General features: G+C 48.2%; 3 protein-coding genes across 3 annotated transcripts; 1 reads left to right on the forward strand and 2 right to left on the reverse strand.

Moving 5' to 3' along the window:
• Window positions 1-2,656: 2,656 nt before the first annotated feature.
• On the reverse strand, window positions 2,657-6,149 carry LOC117854559 (CDP-diacylglycerol--glycerol-3-phosphate 3-phosphatidyltransferase 1, chloroplastic). Its single transcript, XM_034736787.2, has 8 exons — window positions 5,562-6,149; window positions 4,400-4,466; window positions 4,247-4,321; window positions 4,114-4,165; window positions 3,875-3,960; window positions 3,726-3,800; window positions 3,552-3,646; window positions 2,657-3,192 (listed from the first exon to the last, which is right to left on the reverse strand). The coding sequence occupies exons 1-8, from the start codon at window positions 6,038-6,040 to the stop codon at window positions 3,111-3,113; spliced, it is 1,011 nt and encodes a 336-aa protein (XP_034592678.1). The 5' UTR covers window positions 6,041-6,149; the 3' UTR covers window positions 2,657-3,110.
• A 2,655-nt stretch (window positions 6,150-8,804) lies between these two features.
• Window positions 8,805-16,857, forward strand: LOC117858248 (probable serine/threonine-protein kinase PBL23). Its single transcript, XM_034741284.2, has 3 exons — window positions 8,805-9,535; window positions 9,642-9,829; window positions 16,227-16,857. The coding sequence occupies exons 1-3, from the start codon at window positions 8,828-8,830 to the stop codon at window positions 16,705-16,707; spliced, it is 1,377 nt and encodes a 458-aa protein (XP_034597175.2). The 5' UTR covers window positions 8,805-8,827; the 3' UTR covers window positions 16,708-16,857.
• On the reverse strand, window positions 10,111-13,065 carry LOC117856515 (polyphenol oxidase, chloroplastic). Its single transcript, XM_034738860.2, has 2 exons — window positions 12,208-13,065; window positions 10,111-12,087 (listed from the first exon to the last, which is right to left on the reverse strand). Exons 1-2 carry the CDS (start codon window positions 13,063-13,065, stop codon window positions 11,161-11,163), a joined length of 1,785 nt encoding a protein of 594 aa, XP_034594751.1. The 3' UTR covers window positions 10,111-11,160.
• Window positions 16,858-18,794: the final 1,937 nt, after the last annotated feature.

Here is an 18,794-nt window from a genome sequence, read left to right on the forward strand (position 1 = left end):
CCAATGCCCTAAACATGTACTCCAAATTGGACCAGCTGTTTTAATCAAGCTGCACGTACATCCTGAGACAGCATAACCCAAATAAGGCACTATGATTCCTAACCCGGCAAATCTAAATCTACATGTACTAATATTTTTCCCCCGAAACCTAGCCTGAATGGTAAGATTGGTTCCAGCAGAATCGCATCCCAAATCACTCAGGGTCGGGCGAGGCGGAGTTCCACCCTCAAGGGGTCGGGCGCATCCGACCCCGGGAGCAAGGGGTCGGGCGCATCCGACCCCGGGACCAAGGGTCGGGCGTATACTCGCAATTGGACTACGGGTTGATATCATGAAATGTTAGGGGGTTTTTGAAAAATAGCCTCGGACTACTCCAACGTTCCGCTCAGGGGTCGGACACTCCCGACCCCAGGACTCAGGGTCGGGCGAGGCGGAGCTTCACTCGGGGTCGGACGAGGCGGAGTTCCACCCTCAAGGGGTCGGGCGCATCCGACCCCGGGACCAAGGGTCGGGCGAGGCGGAGTTCCACCCTCAAGGGGTCAGGCGCATCTGATCCCAGGATCAAGGGACCAAGGGTCGGGCGAGGCGGAGTTCCACCCTCAAGGGGTCAGGCGCATCTGATCCCAGGATCAAGGGGTCGGGCGCATCCGACCCCGGGACCAAGGGTCGGGCGTATACTCGGAATTGGACTGCGGGTTGATATCACGAAATGTCAGGGTTTTTTTTGAAAAATAGCCTCGGACTACTCCAACGTTCCGCTAAGGGGTCGGACACTCCCGACCCCAGGACTCAGGGTCGGGCGAGGCGGAGTTCCACCCTATATGCATGCGCAAGATTTTGTGGACAGTTTAAAAGAAAGGAAAGATTAAAAAATCAGCTAGCTCCTTGCATGCATGCGCCAGATTTGTCAATATCCTTTTTTACAAATTTTGTGGGCATGTTAAAAGAAAGGAAAGATTAAAAAATCAGCTAGCTCCTTGCACATGCGCGAGATTTTGTGGACATGTTAAAAGAAAGGAAAGATTAAAAAATCAACTCCTTGCATGCATGCGCGAGATTTTGTGGGCATGTTAAAAGAAAGGAAAGATTAAAAAAATCCGCTAGCTACTTGCATGCATGCGCCAGATTTGCTAGGCCTGGTTGGAAAAAGAATTGTACTCCATCCTGGTTCCTTCCCTTCCTTTTTCTATCAGCCGCCATAACAAACTCGTTGCCACCATCGCACACGCACACGCCCGAAGCAAATCTGTCGCTTGCCTCGTGCCGCCGTTGCCCGCCCTGCGCCTTCACTGACCTCCTCGCTGGGTAATTGTTGACCATCGGTACGGACGCATGCAATTCTCTTGAAGCTTTCTCATCACCTACTCCCTGACCTTGTTACTAGACCGACGCCGATCTGTTGTGAAGCTGAACGCTCGGTCGCGAACTGCACCGGAAGGTTGGAGGGTGTCGTCCGAGCGGCGGTGTTGCAGCTCAAGTGTGAGTTCTCGTTACCCTCTGTTAATCATGTTTACGTAGATTAGATCATGATTAGGCCTAACTAGACATGATTATACCAAGAGGTTGTCGGATATGGCATGTGTTATATTAATTAATCAGTTAATCATGTTCGTTATAATTAGATCATATGTATTCACAGAAAGAACTTGCCCTCCGCACTACTCAGCTGTCAGCTCAGCAAAACAAGGCTGCAGCACTTGTGTTCCTGTGTTCTCTCATGGTCAGTTGTATGTTGCTATGTCTAGAGCCACAGCTAGAACGAATATCAAGATCCTCGCCCTCCCACCTAACGCAGAGGCAGACGAGGAACATACTAAAAGGAAGGAAAAGAAAAAAGCTTCTAAGAAAGTGAACGGCCAGGGTAATCAAAATAACAATGAACAAAAAGGTACATCAGTGAAGAAGAAAAGGGTACCAACTGTAGATGGCACGTATACGAAGAATATTGTATACAAGGAGGTTCTAACACCATAGGCGAGGTAATATAATGATTATTTGTGTGTGTCTTGCATTTTTCATTTATTTTTTTAAAATACTAAACTCATCAATTCCATGTTTCTTGCTCTTGCTAAGTATTTAGGTTGAAGTGATTGCTTAATTTTGTCACATGATGTAACTGTATGGAAAATTCCACGTATACTGAAAAACTGGATTACATCACATGACTATACATGACGTTTGGGACGTTTGGGACATGCTAATTAGTTCAATATTTATGTTTCTTCAAACATTTCTCTGTTTCCTATGCACATCGAAAAAGTGAGTAGATATGCTTTGTTGTACGTTCCTTTGTGATTTTTACAATATACGATAATCCCATCGCACGAGAGCTTAACTCTGAGTAAGCACTTATCTTACGTACATGATGCTATAACGATGCGGCACAGCTTCTTCATCGATCTTCTAGCGCACGAAGCGAATGCCTGGAGGACAAGACTACCGGGCATGGTAAAACATTTTCTTTGGCGCATCACAAGCAAAGAAATAAGATAGATAGGGGTGACATTTGGATGACCTGTATTCGTACTGTATTCGTACTTGTTCCACATAATTATTGTCCTGTTGAATCCAATCTTATATGATATACTTATTTTATATTTATAGATGTTTTATATTTTTATTATCCCGTTGAATCCAATATCTTGCAATATAAAAATTTTGTTGCCCGTAGCAACGCACGGGTATGATCCTAGTAAGTTAAAATATTCTGAAGTACATATGTACACCGGCAAGGTGGCAACAGAACTGAGGTGTTTGGCCAAAGCAAAGCAGAGATTCTACTGGTTTTCGATGAGCACTCTAGGCTGAAACTAGGGGGAAAGTAGCAAGCAAGAAAACTTAACAGCTACAGGAGAGAGGCACAAGGTCTAATAATGTACAAATCCTGCACTGGTCCTTCACTTCTTCCTCCAATTTTTGCCCAAAATATTTGACTTTCAGAGAAGCCATGGGAGTGGAGGTGGTTACAAGACTCAGTCTTGCATGTGTAAAATGGGAAGTTTGCACAGCTTAAGACTTGATGCATGCCTGATACAAGTCAGTAGTCACTGGATGCCTGTCCTCATCATCAGCGACAAATTCATCCATGAAACAAGTGCATGCAGCAACAGTCATGGACTCCTTGGTTTGATCCGGTAGTATTTCACCCCATAGCCTATCGTGGAAGTGATTGTTGTAGTAGCTACAAGCCAACTGCAGCAGGCAAAAAAATTATTTAGCATAAAAAACATTGCAAAATACATAAACATCATTTTCTCAGCATAATGCTCATTAGACCTCTGTTGCTGCATCTTTTTAACAAGTGTCACGTATCCAGATTCAAGTGTTCTTCTGCTTTAGTATTTATTGTTTCTGCTTCAGTATTTATTGTGGGTCAGAAATTGTAAATATACCAGATTTACTGAACAAATGCTCGTCTCGGAGCTACTACTTAATTGCACCAGCCACCAGGTAAACCAATAGCCAATTAGTTCACCCTCACATAAGATTGCATGCAAGCACCAAAAGACAGGGACAGAGAAACAACAGTTGGAATATGGAAAAGGGATCACCTCAGTAGTGTAATGTAATTTTGCGTCTCCTCCGTGCCAAACTCTGGTTGCAGAAGTGCAGCTGCAACCAACATTAACTGGAATACTGTGTTTACCTGCAACCAACAATTATTATCATGCTTCCACAGATGGGCCAATAAGCTCTCAAGATCAAATGCTATATGAACCCCATACCTTGCTGATGAACAGAGGTTCGACCTTTTCACGATGAATCGCATCCAAGTTAACATATTCTGACCAACTGTTCCACTGGCACAAGAATGGTAAAGAACATTCAGCTTAATTGTAAACCAGCCACAATATACTTGCATTTCTAACAGTACCTTCCATCCCAGACTAGAAGCCCGTTTGTAGAAAGCGCCACCCACAAGGAGCAAGTCTCTCATAACAACCAGACCAACAAGACCCGCTTCAAGCAAAAAAAGTGGTATACAAGTTACTATATTAGTTAAAATCAGAACCTTCACATAAATACAAATATGGTGTAAAAAAATATGAGCTATTTTACTATAAGAAGTTTGTGTTACAAAACAAACATATTGCTGCTTGTTGATCTACTCACGATGTAAGAGCTCTTTTTGAACCATGGCTACAGCAACACAGCCAATCAAAACCTAAGCAACACCACAGAAATTGCAAATCATTTTAGCAGCACAGATAATATATAAATAAAGCTAGAAAGTGTCGGTTTGAACCTTGTCAGCCAGAGGGTCCAAATATGATCCGAAGACAGAATCGATGCCCATCTTCCTTGCTAAAAAGCCATCCAACTATGTTCAAACAAGAAAACTGAAGGAATGAGAAAAATTCTAATGCATTTTCATGATACTGAAACATGAAATTCTTACCCAATCACTTGCACCAGAGACAGCCAATGTGGCAAAGGCAGGAAGATACCATTCATTCACAATCATCCTAAAGTACATGGAGTTCATTAGAACAAAAATAGAATCGCAGACAAGAATTAAAACAATAATGTGTAGCATAGAAGGCATGATGAAACACTGAGAACAGTAAAACTGCAAATACAGAACAAATGAAAAAACAGAATTAAAGATGAAGATCTTTATAACAGTGCTTTCATATTGGCATGCTAGGATACCCTATAACGAAAGGAGGATGAGCAAATCGTCAACCACCCTTCAAACATACAAAATGAACTAATTTGATTTTCACAAAGATCCGGAAGATGGACACAAAAGCTAACAAACAGATGGTGTGATGGTACAGTTAAGCATAGAGATTAATGATTCTACAACTAGAATATGTCTTCAAGAATTCAAGTCATGTTGAAGCAATAAGCAAAAGATGCAGCTGATTGCCTGATTCTAACTTGCCGCACATTACACACAAGATGAGCCATTTGCATTATGAACGATCGCTTTACATGCAAACACAAAACACCCGAACTTCAGGGCTCCTTCCTGACATGTGCAAACTTGATCAGTCAAACTCAAACACATACTATATGACCATACATGACATTGAGAATGGTTCATTTAGTTAACATATTTCAACTTCAAAACACCCCAATTCTCATGCCCAAACATTTGATAACGTGTGTAGGCCTCGGTGACCAGATACCTGGCTCATTTTCTTTAGAGAATATCCTGATTCAAATTGTTGCTCTGTATCCTCTTACACCCTCCTAAACACAAATATCAATCCGTATATCCAAAATTAACTTGGCCACATGCATCGGGGAACTAAACTTGAAATTTATCCACTAAAGAAAAGCCAAACAAGCTTAACAGTAAGTATCATCATTCAGAAGCATTTGTTGCCTTTTCTGATCATGATACTTATACACCATCGACTACAATGAAACAATTAAAATGTGAGATGTTCCATCAATAGAGGCAAGCTGGGAACCAGTAGATCATGGTTATTTATTATGTATTTTCAAATTTGAACTCTCTTAGCTCCAGTCCAACTGTCCACGGTGAAATCTCTAGTCAATCTATTAACAGTACAGCTCTAGCTGAAAGTAAACACAGAATGAACACTCACCATCCAATGACCGGCCCTGACACCATGCGTCCAATCGACACCAAATTGGGCGCATTCAGAAACCTCTCACCTCCACCTCCCACAATCCCCGCAGACGGCGCGTCCTCCGCCCCGCCCCCGGAGATCCGCCTGTGGTCCCACCGCACGGCGTCTGCGACGGCCTGCGCGCGGCCGCCGGCGAGGGCCTGGGCCCTGCGGAGCTTGGCGCGAAGGGCGGCAGCCGCGGCCGTGAGCGGCGTCGCGGACTGCGAGAGCATCCATGGTGGCGACGAGAGGAACAGCGGGCCCCCGGACCGGATGGGGACGTGGGTGTGCGCCGCGCCGGCGAAGGGGGCGGCTGCGGGGGAGGCGGCGGCGGGGCTGATGGTGGTTGGGGAGGATGAGGCGAGGAAGGTGTGGAGGGAGAGGAGGGGCCTGGGGTTTGAGATCGGGGTGGTGCTCCTGCGTATGAGAGGGTTCAGGGTCTTGAGGAAGGCCATGGCCGTGGATCCCGGAGCATTGCAGTGGAGCGGCCTCGGCGGCCGGAGTGGAGGAGGAGACCTTCTTGCGACGGGGGTTTGGACTGGACTCGGGGTTTTTGAGAAAGCAAAATTGGATCGTGTAGCTCTAAGGGCTTGTTTGGCGGCCCGCGGCTGTGGATTTTTCGATGGAGCAGTTTTTTTTCTTCAGCTTGTCTGGATGCAAAAACATTTGGCAAAATAATTTCTCCTATATGGGTAACATGGATAAAAATGTGAAATGTCCATAATGCTCTTTCTTTTTTTTCCTTTTTCCTTTTTCTCCGTTCCTTTTTTTCCTCTTTCCTTCATTTCTTTATCTCTCTTTCTTCACGCAACGCCACCCCCTACGCTAGCATCCGCTTGCATCCTTTTTTTCACCGCTTGCCTTATCCGCTCGCCCTACGCTCCAGCATGCGCCGCCGGCCACCTCCGCCCCGCGCCCGCCGCCGCCGGCCGTCCTCCGGCCTCCCTGCGCCCGCGCCCGTGCCATCCTCCGACCCCGTGCACCCATGGCCAAGATGGGGATTTTGGCCCCACGAAGGGGACGAAGCCGCGGGGAGCCCCTTTTTTGGGCTCCTCCTCCCTCTCCTGGCTCCTCTCAGCGAGATTTCCGGAGCTTCAGGTATGAAGCCGTTTCGTTCATCACCGTTTGGTAGGGCTTCTCAAGAAGCCGGTGGTGAAGCCGGTTGAGAAGTCCTACCAAAAGGGGCCTAAATGTTGCAAAATGGTTAATAAGAGATTTTTTTCCAATTTTAGAACGGGTACTCTCAAAATAAAATAGCAGAGGATACACTTAGTAGCATTATTCCCTAACCAAGCATTCAAATCAGCGACCTTTGACTTTTTCACACTCATCCGCTTCATTTCTAGCTTCCTTGCCCGTTCCATGTCCCCTTCCTTCCATTTTGACGATTGCTATCTCCACCATCTACCATACGCGAACAACTTAATTTTGCAATTCATTTAACAGTCGTCACCACTACTAGCCATGGCTACCACAATATTCCAAACCTTCTACTAGTGACATAAGCTACACCCACCTCCCACACTTAAACAAGATATCTCACCGAAATTTATAAATCTCATACGTCTAGCTTATAAATCTCATATGTGTTAGTAGTACATGTGAATATATTGTGTTTCTAGACTAATATTTTTGTATAATCTCTTTGTAAAAAAAATGTAGATTTTACTTTGATAAACTTCAATTATACCGCTGCTTTTAGATATTTTTGTGTCAAAGCATCAATAGTACAACAAAAGTAGCAACTCATCGTGCCATCTTGAGCTACTTCGGCTAGTTTGTTCACAACTTGCAGGGTGTTGCTAGTAGATAGCTTAAGCATTCTTTTTTTAAAAAAAATTAGATACCTTTATAGTTCTTATCAAGGAAATTTATTATTTTTAGCACATTTTCTTTTTTTAAAAAAAAATAGATACCTTTATAGTTCTTATCAAGGAAATTTATTATTTTTAGCACATTTTCTTTTGTGGCAGCTTTGTGGCGCTCATGGAAGCTAAGAAAAATAGCATTATATTTATGATAGTATTGGTATTGGAGGCTATAAGAACAATATCTTCCGGAGGTAGAAAGAAAACAAATATGTTGGCTCTGCTCGCTTGAGCTATTGCTGCGGCTGCAGCTGCATCCTACCTATACAAAAGTACTGTAGCACCGAACTAAAAGCGGCAGCAACAGCCGCAGCAGTAACTGAAACGAACACACTGGTTAACCATAACCATGCTGATATAATCGTTCATAACTCTTCTCTGACTCTTACCCTATTCTACACACATGTAAACATTAATTAAAAGTTGCAAGAGGCGATCTTAGAGATGTTTTATTAGATAATTGAGAAATTTTAGGATGATTGGAAACAACGAGGGATGTCTTTAGTGTTAGAACCATCTCTAGCTGCTGGAGATGCTCCGAGAACTAAAGCCTATGGATGTAGTTTTGCATGATTTTTTAGTGTTTTCGTCGATGATGTGCGGAGGATGAGCTAACCGTATGCGGGGCATCGAATGTGCTTTTGAGTTGACGGAGAAGTACCACTATTCCCCATTCCAAGTCAAATAAAAAGCCGTAAGAAGAACTCTGCAAAATTTAGGCGACAGAGTTCTCACCGGAACGGACAACGAAGAGCACTTGCCAAATTTGGCTCGCGCCTTCCAACCTCACCCTCCAGGAAAAGAACGAAGCAGCACGATTCCCGTCCACTGGTTCCGGCCCTCGTCGGTGTAGAAGTATGCCCAAGAAATCCGGCCACCCTCCCCGCGCGGATCGACCCGAGGGTGCCCCCACCCTCCCGCGTCGATCCCGCTATGGGTATGCTCTCGTCGGCCGCGAAGAGATGCAGCAACGGCAAGAACCTCCTGCGCAGCGCGGCCGCGTGCTGCGGCACGTCGTCCGCCTCCGGCCCCGCGTGTAGTGTCCGTGGCAACGAAGAGACGTCAACGTCCGCGCCGGCGTCGACGTCGACTTCTTCCGCGCCGGATAGCAAGAAGAAGAGGTGGAGGAAGCGGAGGTTCTGGAGGAAGAGGAAGCCCAAGACGAAGGAGGGCGGCGACGGCGGCGAGCTCGCGGACCTTGTGAACAACATCTCGGCCAAGTCCGGTAAGATGATCGATCGACAATTTAGCTCTGCAGGTGGTCAGCCTGCCACACGCAGGGACGATGGCTAACGCGCCGTTAATTCCTGTGCTGCAGACGTTTCCAAGAACGTGAACGCAGCGGAGGAGATCCTCCGGGGCGGCAACCAGAACATGCCCAGCCGGGCGCTGACGTTCAGCCAGCTGGACGCCGCGACCAGCGGGTTCAGCGAGAAGAACCTGCTCGGAGAGGGCGGCTTTGGCCGGGTGTACAAAGGCCGGCTCGAGGACACCAAGGAAGTCATCGCCGTGAAGCAGCTGGACAGGGACGGGTTCCAGGGCAACCGCGAGTTCCTGGTCGAGGTGCTGATGCTGAGCCTCCTGCACCACCCCAACCTCGTGAAACTCCTCGGCTACTGCACCGACTCCAACCAGCGGATCCTGGTCTACGAGTACATGCCCAAGGGATCCCTGGAGGACCACCTCCTGGACCTTCCCCCGAACTGGAAGCCTCTGCCGTGGCACACGCGGATGCAGATCGCCGTCGGCGCCGCCAAGGGCATCGAGTACCTGCACGAGGTGGCCAACCCGCCGGTGATCTACCGCGACCTCAAGGCGTCCAACATCCTCCTGGATAGGGACTTCAACGCCAAGCTCTCCGATTTCGGGCTCGCCAAGCTGGGCCCCATGGGCGACCAGAGCCACGTCAGCACCAGGGTCATGGGCACGTACGGCTACTGCGCACCCGAGTACGCCATGACCGGCAAGCTCACCAAGATGTCCGACATCTACAGCTTCGGCGTGGTGCTGCTCGAGCTCATCACCGGCCGCCGCGCCATCGACATCTCCCGGCCGTCCGAGGAGCAGGTCCTCGTGCACTGGGTCAGTTCCTGCTCGTTCCACAAAAATAATCCCAGCATCTCATGTTGCGCGATGCCAAAAACACGCGCCTTAATTGACGTTTTCTTCTTTTGTGATGAACGTGCAGGCGTCGCCTCTGTTGAGAGACAAGAAGAGGTTCATGAAGCTGGCCGACCCGTTGCTGGGCAGGAGGTACCCCGTGAAGGGGCTGTACCAGGCGCTCGCCGTGGCGTCCATGTGCTTGCAGGAGGACGCGGCCAGCCGGCCGGGGATCAGCGACGTGGTCGCGGCGCTCTCGTTTCTCGCCGACCCGGCATACTATCCTCCGGAAGGCATGCAAACCGAGCAGCCGAGGGAGAAGAGCAGCAGGCCTCCTGTCGCAAGCGTGGGCCGCGTGGTTTCTGAGGTAAGGGCAGACGACGAAACGAAGGAGAGGTGACCATAGGTAATGGATCTTCTTTTGGTAGAGCTATCTGCTCTCTCGATCTTATTTTGTAACGAACACCACGTAGGCAGGATGTAACATCGTTCAAGGAGTTATCTTGACTGATGCTGATTCTCAGCAGCAATAATGCTGCGCAAAGTTGAGTTTGCTGTCGGCACAAATCACTCAGCAATGACTCAATGATAACGGCATTAGCTATCTTATGTCACAGAGCAGGGGATAACCATATATTTATAGTGTTCAAGAAGGATAATCTGTGTTGTGAATTGTGATGTTGTAGTTCTAATCTTGCTCAAGGAGTCATGGTTCAGTAATTTTGGGAACAACAGCAGAGTATTCCCGAGAGAGATAAAGCAGAGGATTGCTGATTTCAGTGGAGTCTGAACTTTCCGGAGGCTAGGAAGTAGGAACTCGTCCCCTTTCTCAGTACTCCAAGTACCAGCACCGAACCATGTAGTTTTTTTAAAACGAACCGTGAGGAGAGCTGCCTGTTGTACTAAAAAGGAGAAAGGCTGGACAAGCGAAGAACAAAGGAACTATACAAAGCTCCGCGCCTCTGAAAAAAGTGGAGCTGAAAGCCGTAACTCAAAAAAACAAGTGAAAACACCCACAACACAAATCCACTCAAGGGGCGTGCCTGCGATTGAACAGGTGCTTTGCCCCCGACCATGATCCAAGTTGATGCCGCGTCTTTGATCTTAGCAATAGTTTGCGAACTCGTCATCTACTTGTGGTCGAAAACTCTTGCATTTCTCTCCTTCAAGAGTTCCCAGCACACGAGAATGATCAACGTCCTCAAGCCCTTCCTATCCGTGGCTGAAGTGGCTGCTCTTGCCGTGCACCATTGGTATGAATATCAATTGTCAACGGCCCATGCCACTGCACTGTCGGATAATCCACTTTTAGCTGACTATTTCAATTTTCATGCCTATCTTGCATTGCATGCCGGTATACGGAGTAAGTATGCAGCAATGTTGTTAGCTATTCGAGCTAACACATGCACTTCACAGTTTCGTACAAACCCAGGAATGCCAAAGCAAAGGCAGACGCATCACAACTCACAAGCAATGCCGCCTGCAACTCTGCTTATTATTGAACTAGTTCGGGGTTAAAAACTGCCTATTATTTTGCATCTGAAATGAGATTTTCAGGCATTCTGTTGTTAGGAGTACAAGCTAGTGCGAATGAGGCCGGAAACCGATCAACGCACGAGCTCAATCCTGACGCTTCCGACCTTCACCTTGCCCCTGCCTTGCCGCGGCACGAGGGTCACCTCCACGCTTTCGTCATCTTCGGCCTCGAGGTCCTCGAGCTGCTCGTTCAGCGCGAGCCGCAGCGTGGTCTTGATTCCTCCCCCCTTCTTGCCGCGCCCGTGCCCGTGCGCGTGCCGGTGCGGCACGTTTACGAAGCTCCCCGCGAGCTCCCGCCCGCCGGAGCCCACCGCGCCGTGGTCCTCGGCGTTCACGAACACGTCGAACTTGGCGGCCACGTCCCGGTCCACCTCGATGCCGTCGACGACGAGCACCTCCTCCTCGGACGCCTTCTCCGCCTCGCTCCTCCTTGCCGCGACCGGCCTCTTCACCGTCACGCTCATCGCCTCGTCCAGCGTGACGGGGAACTTGCGCGCCTTCTTCGCGGCGCTGGCGGCCTGAGCCGCGGGCGTGAGGAGCGAGTCCGCCCTCCGCGTCGCCGCCGCCGCCGTCACGGTCGGCCTGGCTGCCCTCCACGGCATCGGAACGTCCTGGTACTGGTACCCCAGCGCGCCGGTGTCGAGCACGTCGCGCACGCGGATGCGCACGAGCTTGGGTGTCTCGTCGTAGAAGAGGAAGGAGGCGTCGAGCCAGTCCGGGTCGGCGAGGTCGGTGCGGCGGCGCCGCACGTCGTCGAGGCCCTTCCAGACGGTCCACATGCGGTCGATGTTGGCGTGGTGCGCGTAGAAGAGCGGGTCGCTCCCGGCCGAGTAGAAGTTGCCCATGTCCTCGCGGGACGGCTGGCTCGGGTCGCCGCACCAGATGTGCACCGGGCCGTGCGGGATGTTCTCCACCGGCCCCGGCCCCTGGTTCGGGTCGTCGCCGGCGCGGTACGCGCCGCCGAAGAAGAGCGACGGAGTCGGGCTCAGCGATACCATCTGGCCATCGATGTTGCCATGCACGTCAACAAATCCGATCAGCTTTACCATCTGACGAGATGCCGGTGAGGTCATCTTTTTTTGTCAGTTTCATATGTTACCACACGTATGTGTACCTACCTGACGGTACATGACTCGAAGGTTGCGATCGATCTGCTGGTTGTCAGTGAATCGCCGTTCGCTCCCGTTGTAGTCGAGGTCGATCAGCTTCGGCGGCGCGTGCCGCCCGTCGCGCCGCGGATCGAAGAGCTGCGAGGACTGGTCGGCGTACATGGCCGGCATGCGCATCCCGTCCGGCGCGTCCCAGTTCCAGAACGGGATGGCGAAGCTGGGGTCACCGATGAGGCTGCCCAGGATCCGCTCGAAGAAGTAGAGGTAGCACCTGTGGAAGGGGAAGAAGAGCCACGAGTTGTGCACCTGGAGCTCCACCCGGGGGAACCCGTTGGGGCTGTACGACCCGTCGCAGTAGGCGCAGTGCACGCTCGCCTGCGCCGCGAAGCTGCGCGGGTCGCCGGCGGGGAGCGCCTTCATGGCCGCGATCCCGGCGTTGAGCCTGGCGACGTAGTCCGCGGTGACCGAGTGCGCGGCGGGGCGCCTGCGGAGCGGCGACGACGCGGCGTCTGGCGGGGTGAAGTCCACCGGCAGCGCGGCGGACGGCGGCGGGCAGCACGTCACTACGTTGGCGCCCGGCGGGAGGTCCGCCGGGCCGCAGGTGGAGATGTCGGGCGTCGCGACGGGGTCGGCGCCGGCGCGGCGCGCGGACATGAGGGTGGCGCTGGCGCCGAGCGCGCCGAGGCCGAGGAGGACGTCGCGGCGGTCGTGCTTCGGGGCGTCTGGCTCTGAGCGTTCTTCGCCTCTTGACGATGCACACGGGACGCGGTGGACGGTGGCGCGGCGTGGCCTTAGGCCGGAGCGCGTTCTCGGAGAGGATAGAGAGAAGGTGGCAGGCCTAGCGATCAACTGGGACATCGAGGCCATGGCCGATTACCTCGTAGCTAGTCGTAGCGCAATGGATTGGCAGCTGTGGAGAGTGGAGACGATGCTATATAAGCTCGAAGACCGGTGCAACCTGTGCTCCGCGGCACGTCACTGCGTCGGCTGAGCGACGCGCGAGGCAGGGGCGTGCGCATGTGGGAGCGAGGAGGACGTGCGCATGTGGAGGGAGGAGAGATCCGGCCCGCTAAGCTACCGTACTATGCTGTCGTGTGGATTGGTTGATGGATGATGGTTGGTGTGCACGTTTACTTTGAAGATTTGGTAGGCAAGGGCCAAGGGGTGCTAATTTTGATGCTGAATTTTGACTCAGATATAGCTTTTTAAACTAGTGCACTGTGTAAGCTTGTGGTGCAGCTATGCCTGTGAATTGGAAGGGATCTGAGTGTATGCTGTTCAGACAAGTGTGTTAAATTCTGCTATTTTATGAAACGGGAACCTGCCTTTCTTTTTCCGAATGCATTGCATGCTAGGACAGCAGCAGTTCTTAAACTTCAACAGCAAACGAAGCCCAAGTACCAACACCACCAAGCTTACTTTGTGGCACTACCGATACAAATAGCCAAATACCATTATCATACGGATCAACTTCAATACAATATGTAGTATACTCCCTCCGTCCCAAGTTATTATTCGTTTTGGCTTTCTAGATATAGCTTTTGCTATGGATCTAGATATATGTATGTTTAGATACATAGCAAAAGCTGTGTACTTAGAAAAACTAAAACGAATAGTAATTTGGGATGGAGGTATTTGTTCAAATCAGAAGCACGGAGATTGCATGCATTTGCTTCTGCTGTTTTTTCCTTCACAACTACCTGAGCAGATGAAGCTAAGCAACCCCAGTTAGCAGAGCATACAGCTTTAAAGCAGAAAAATGTGATTGTATATTACTTCAATCAAGAAGAAAGCTTTTGACTATTCATAAAAAGATTGGTAATAGTTAGCACCTGGCAAATCTTCGCACATGCAATTTCTCCTGTAACAAATTCTCTTCAAATTTCTGGTTCCCTTTCCCGGAGTAACCAATAAGGTGTTCAGTAGTTGCAGGCAGAACACACTCGCCTATGTTGTTTAGTGGCTAGGTAATCTTTTCTCAGCTAGTTGTTTATAATAGTTTCTTTTCATTGTAGTTTAATGGTGGAGCTATGGCCTAAGTTATGGTGGTGCACAGCGTCACTAAATTTCTATCCAATTCTGCTCTATATCGTGGAATGAACTAGCTACTATTGATTTTTTTTCCCGTTCTCCCTTGTTGCATGTGCACCACCCTAGGATCCTTCGGCGCTGCCCCTGTTGAAGGTTACCCCAACCATCAAATTTGGTTGCTGCTCGTTCAGGGAAGACTGTTATTGTAACCGAAACCAACTTTTCTAAGTTTCTTCATACTTAATGCAAAGACATGAAAATACTTTGCATGTTCTTGAGAAATACTCAATCTTCAATAACTGTTGATTTTTTTTAGAATGTATCATATAATTGATTAAGTTGAAGAACAGCTAGCTGCATAGATTGATTTGGGCATACTGAGTACAACTTACTCGTCTCTTCAAAGTCCATGATTGCAGCTCAAAGGCACAAACCCTTGACACCCTCCAGTATTGCCATCACTGGCTGAACCTGTTTAAAATAGTACAAGGTTGAGTGGTTGAATGGTAACCGGGTAGACAAATGGACGTGGACGAACAGATAGACGCAAAGCTTTCACAGTATGACTCCCAAATCCCAAATTCCCACTGAATCTTGGCGAAGTCAATTCGTGAAGGCTGACTTTAAAAACATCTTACGTCTAAGTGGTTTAATATAATTCAAGTCAATTTTTGACACACTTCTTTCTTTACTGGTCAGGGATGAACTATGTTTAACTAGTTCACAAGTGAGGCTCTGATTTAGTAAGAGAATAACAGGTTTAGCACTTTAAACTGATGCTACATGTTTACCATCATAGAATAAACAAAGCTGGCTGAATGAAAAGTGGTGATAGACCAGGAAATTCAAGTACCATGTAAAATCTGCCCCCCTCTTCATCCGCAGATGTCAACTCACCTTAAGACTCTGAAGAAAAAATAGAAAATATTGTCTGCAACTTGTATATGGCCAATCTCAATACTTCGCAGGAGGCTGCAAATTAACAAGATAATAATTAATTCTTTGCTAGTGGTCCCCTGACTGAGAAATGTCTTCCCTGAACAGTAGAACACATATGCAAGAACATGCTGAGGAAAAAATGTTCAGTGGGAAATTGGGAATCCATCAACAATATATTGATTAAAGTAAAATTCTAACAAGTTCAAGAATTCGGTTATATCAGCATTACAGTTACAGGTGAGAGTTCACCGTGGTAAAGACTTAAAATGTACTCCCGTCAAATAATATTTGCTATGACCGTTGGAACGAATTAGGGCGACTTCATATACTCCACTGGATTTCATATACTCCACTGGATAAGGACCGGATATATTGGAGAAGCACTGACTGAAGGGGTGACAGCGCGATTAAGAATTGCGATTACATCTCTCAAAGGCGAGGCTCATCCTCCCCATCTTCTTTTCCTGGCATTTCAGAGGCCCAAACAAATAATCACGCGGGAAAGCGATGCCAAAGACACCCAATTTAGGAGTCCTCGCCCTAAGTTTTCCCACGGCCGCATGACAACCACAGCTGCAATTGACGCCGCCTTCGGAATTAGGCCTTGGATCCGGGCTAAACTTTAGCCCCTATGATCCAAACAGTAGGACTAAAAGTGGGATAAAAATTAGCCAACCTTCCAACTAAATTTTAGTTCATTAGCTCTCTAAACTCAGCTAATAGGAGCTAATTTTAGATATAAATAGCAAAAGCCAATAGAATCTTACCATATTTTCTTCTCCACCTCTAAGGATGAAATAGACTTTTATCAATAAATGGATTAAAAATTAGCTCTGGCTCCCCATAAAACGGGACCGATTTTAGCCAACTAGACATCTAAATTTTATCGCCGCATCGCGGGTTTTTTGATCGGTCATCTGAACAGAGACACTGACAGATGGGGCCGTGCGCAGACGAGGATCTCAAAAAGAAATTTCACTAGTAGTGTTTGATCACTCTCCCCCAATTCTAAACTAAACCCTAAACCCGAAGCCGCCATGGCCGCCGCCGTTCGCCACCTCCTCCGCCGCCGCCTCTCCACGGCCGCCGCCACCGCCGCGGCCCCCACCCCGGGCTCCATCCTCAACCCGTCCTCCCCGAACACCCCCCTCTCCTCGCTGCAGAAGACCCGCCTCGCCATCTCCCTCCTCAAGTCCTCCCCGCCGCCGCCCCCCGACCAGATCCTCTCCATCTGCCGCGCCGCCGCGCTCTCCCCGGAGACCCACATCGACCGCGTCGCGCTGTCGCTCGCCGCGTCGAAGCTCTCCTCCGCCCCGGACACCCTCCGCGACCTCACCTCCACCGTCCTCACCCCGCGCCACGCGCCCCACGCCATCGTGCTCTTCGGCCAGGCCGGCCTCCTCCCCGATGCCATTTCCACTTTCCAGTCCTCCCCCTCCACCCGCTCCCTCAACGCCCTCATCTTCGCGTGCATTGTCTCCAAGAACCACACGGAGGCCGCCCGCATCTTCCAGACGTTCCCGGACGCCCACGGTGTGAAGCCCAACACCGAGACCTTCAACACCATCATCAAATCCTTTGCCGAGTCCGGCACCATAAGGTCCTTCTATTCGGTGTTCGACGAAATGTGCAAGAAGGGTGTGAAGCCGGACGCCAGAACATTTACCACTGCACTCGCTGGTTTCTACAATGAGGAGCGGTTTGATGACGTGGCGAAGGTGATAGAGCTCATGAAGAAGCATGGTTGTGGCGAGACACTTCCAGTGTACAATGTGAGGGTGAGGAGTTTGTGCAAACTCGGTCGGAGTGGTGAGGCGAAGGCGTTATTGAACGAGATGGTGAAAAAGGGCACAAAGCCAAGCTGGGTGACTTACAACCATTTGGTTTATGGATTCTGTAAGGAGGGGGATTTGGAAGAAGCAAAGCATCTGTACAAGGAGATGGGAATGAAAGGGTTGGTTGGGGATTGCAACTTCTATTATATGCTCATTCATTTCCTTTGTCGTGGTGGAGATTTTGATACTGCGCTTGGATTATACAATGAGATAGAACCGAAGAATTGGGTGCCATGCTTCTCGACCATGAAGATGCTTGTGAATGGGCTTGCTGGGAGCTCAAAGATCGATGAGGCAAAGGGGATTATTGAGAAGATGAAGGAGAAGTTCCCGGATAATGAGGGGTGGAAGGAGGTGGAGGCAGCATTGCCTCAATAGAGTAAGAGATCTATGGTCTCTCAGGTATTATTTTTTGCTGCTGGAATACATAACAAAATGAAGTTAGGTGGAGAGTTTACTTTCCTTGTTTTGGCACTTCAAATGAATAATGTGATGGGATGGATATCCTAATTGTCTTTTTAATCTGCTGGTCCACATGGACATCATTCTGCTCATCTGTTATATGAAATACTGACGCTCATCCGTTATATCAAATACTGACAATGAATCATTACATGCTCTTATTTCTGGGAATTTGCAATATAAATTCCAGTCCCGATGATGCCAAAGTCATATCTTTCTGTAGGGTTCTTGTATATCATGAGTTCTGCAAGGTAGATGTTTTTTCTTTTATGGATGTGGATTAAAATAGTGCGTGAACTACACCGTGACACTATCTGCATCTCTTGGTCTGAGTCTGCAAGAAACTAAGTGAGTGTCAGAGTGCTCTATTGTCCATTCCTTTCGGTGTTTCAAAATTTTAATGTCCAAAATATAACTAGATACTTCTTACTCATATGTTGATTGCTTCCATGATGGCATGATGTAGCTGATATAATGCTGTGGCCAACTCATAATACATATAAATTTTAGTAAAATTGTGTGTTTTAGTAAGAATCTTGTATCATTTAGAGTGCATGATTGAAGGGGATTGGATCATTGGAGGACTTCATTTGTGTTGAAAGCTGGAAGACTAACCTGAAAAATGTATGGTCATACACTATCATGCCTACTGTAGAATATCAGAGTGTGTCATAATGAGAATTAAGTATCACTATTGTTCAAGTGTAATTTTCTTAACTAACTTTGAAATTTTATTATACAAGATAGTGTGGTGGATTTACGAGATAAATTTTATTGTTGTAGAAGGCATCAAATTTTGAATAAAGAACAGGAAACTAAAATTTGGTGCGCTTAGTCTGCTAGAATCTCCCTCCTAGCCGGTAGCCTTGCAACCTTCTGAGATAATTGCTCAGGTTTCGTAGGTCAAATACCTTGAGTATAATTTTTTTGGGGCATAACTGTTTGAGCTAACTCTTGTCTCTTGAGTTAGCTACTATAGTTTCTTTGGGAACATAGGCTTTTCATTAGTAGGGGAGATAAAATCAACATATAGTTGGACCTTGTCGTTTATGATTACGGTTCCATTAAACCATTTTATTGTAAAGTGAAATCTTGGTATGATTTGAGTTTTTCAGCATTTAATAATTACCCCCTATATTTAGAAATAAGTGAAGTTTGGGACAGCCACAGCATATCCAAAATATAACTTTGACTAATTCGTTTAGTTGCCAAATATTTATAGAACATAGGAAAAGTATACCTTTATGGAACCGCATTTCAAGACAACCCCAAACATCACTTATTTGTGATTGGAGTGGGTGTGTATTTTGACCTTTTAAGGCCAAACTA

This window comes from Setaria viridis, chromosome 5, assembly GCF_005286985.2.
Source record: "Setaria viridis chromosome 5, Setaria_viridis_v4.0, whole genome shotgun sequence".
Taxonomy (NCBI): Eukaryota; Viridiplantae; Streptophyta; class Magnoliopsida; order Poales; family Poaceae; genus Setaria; species Setaria viridis.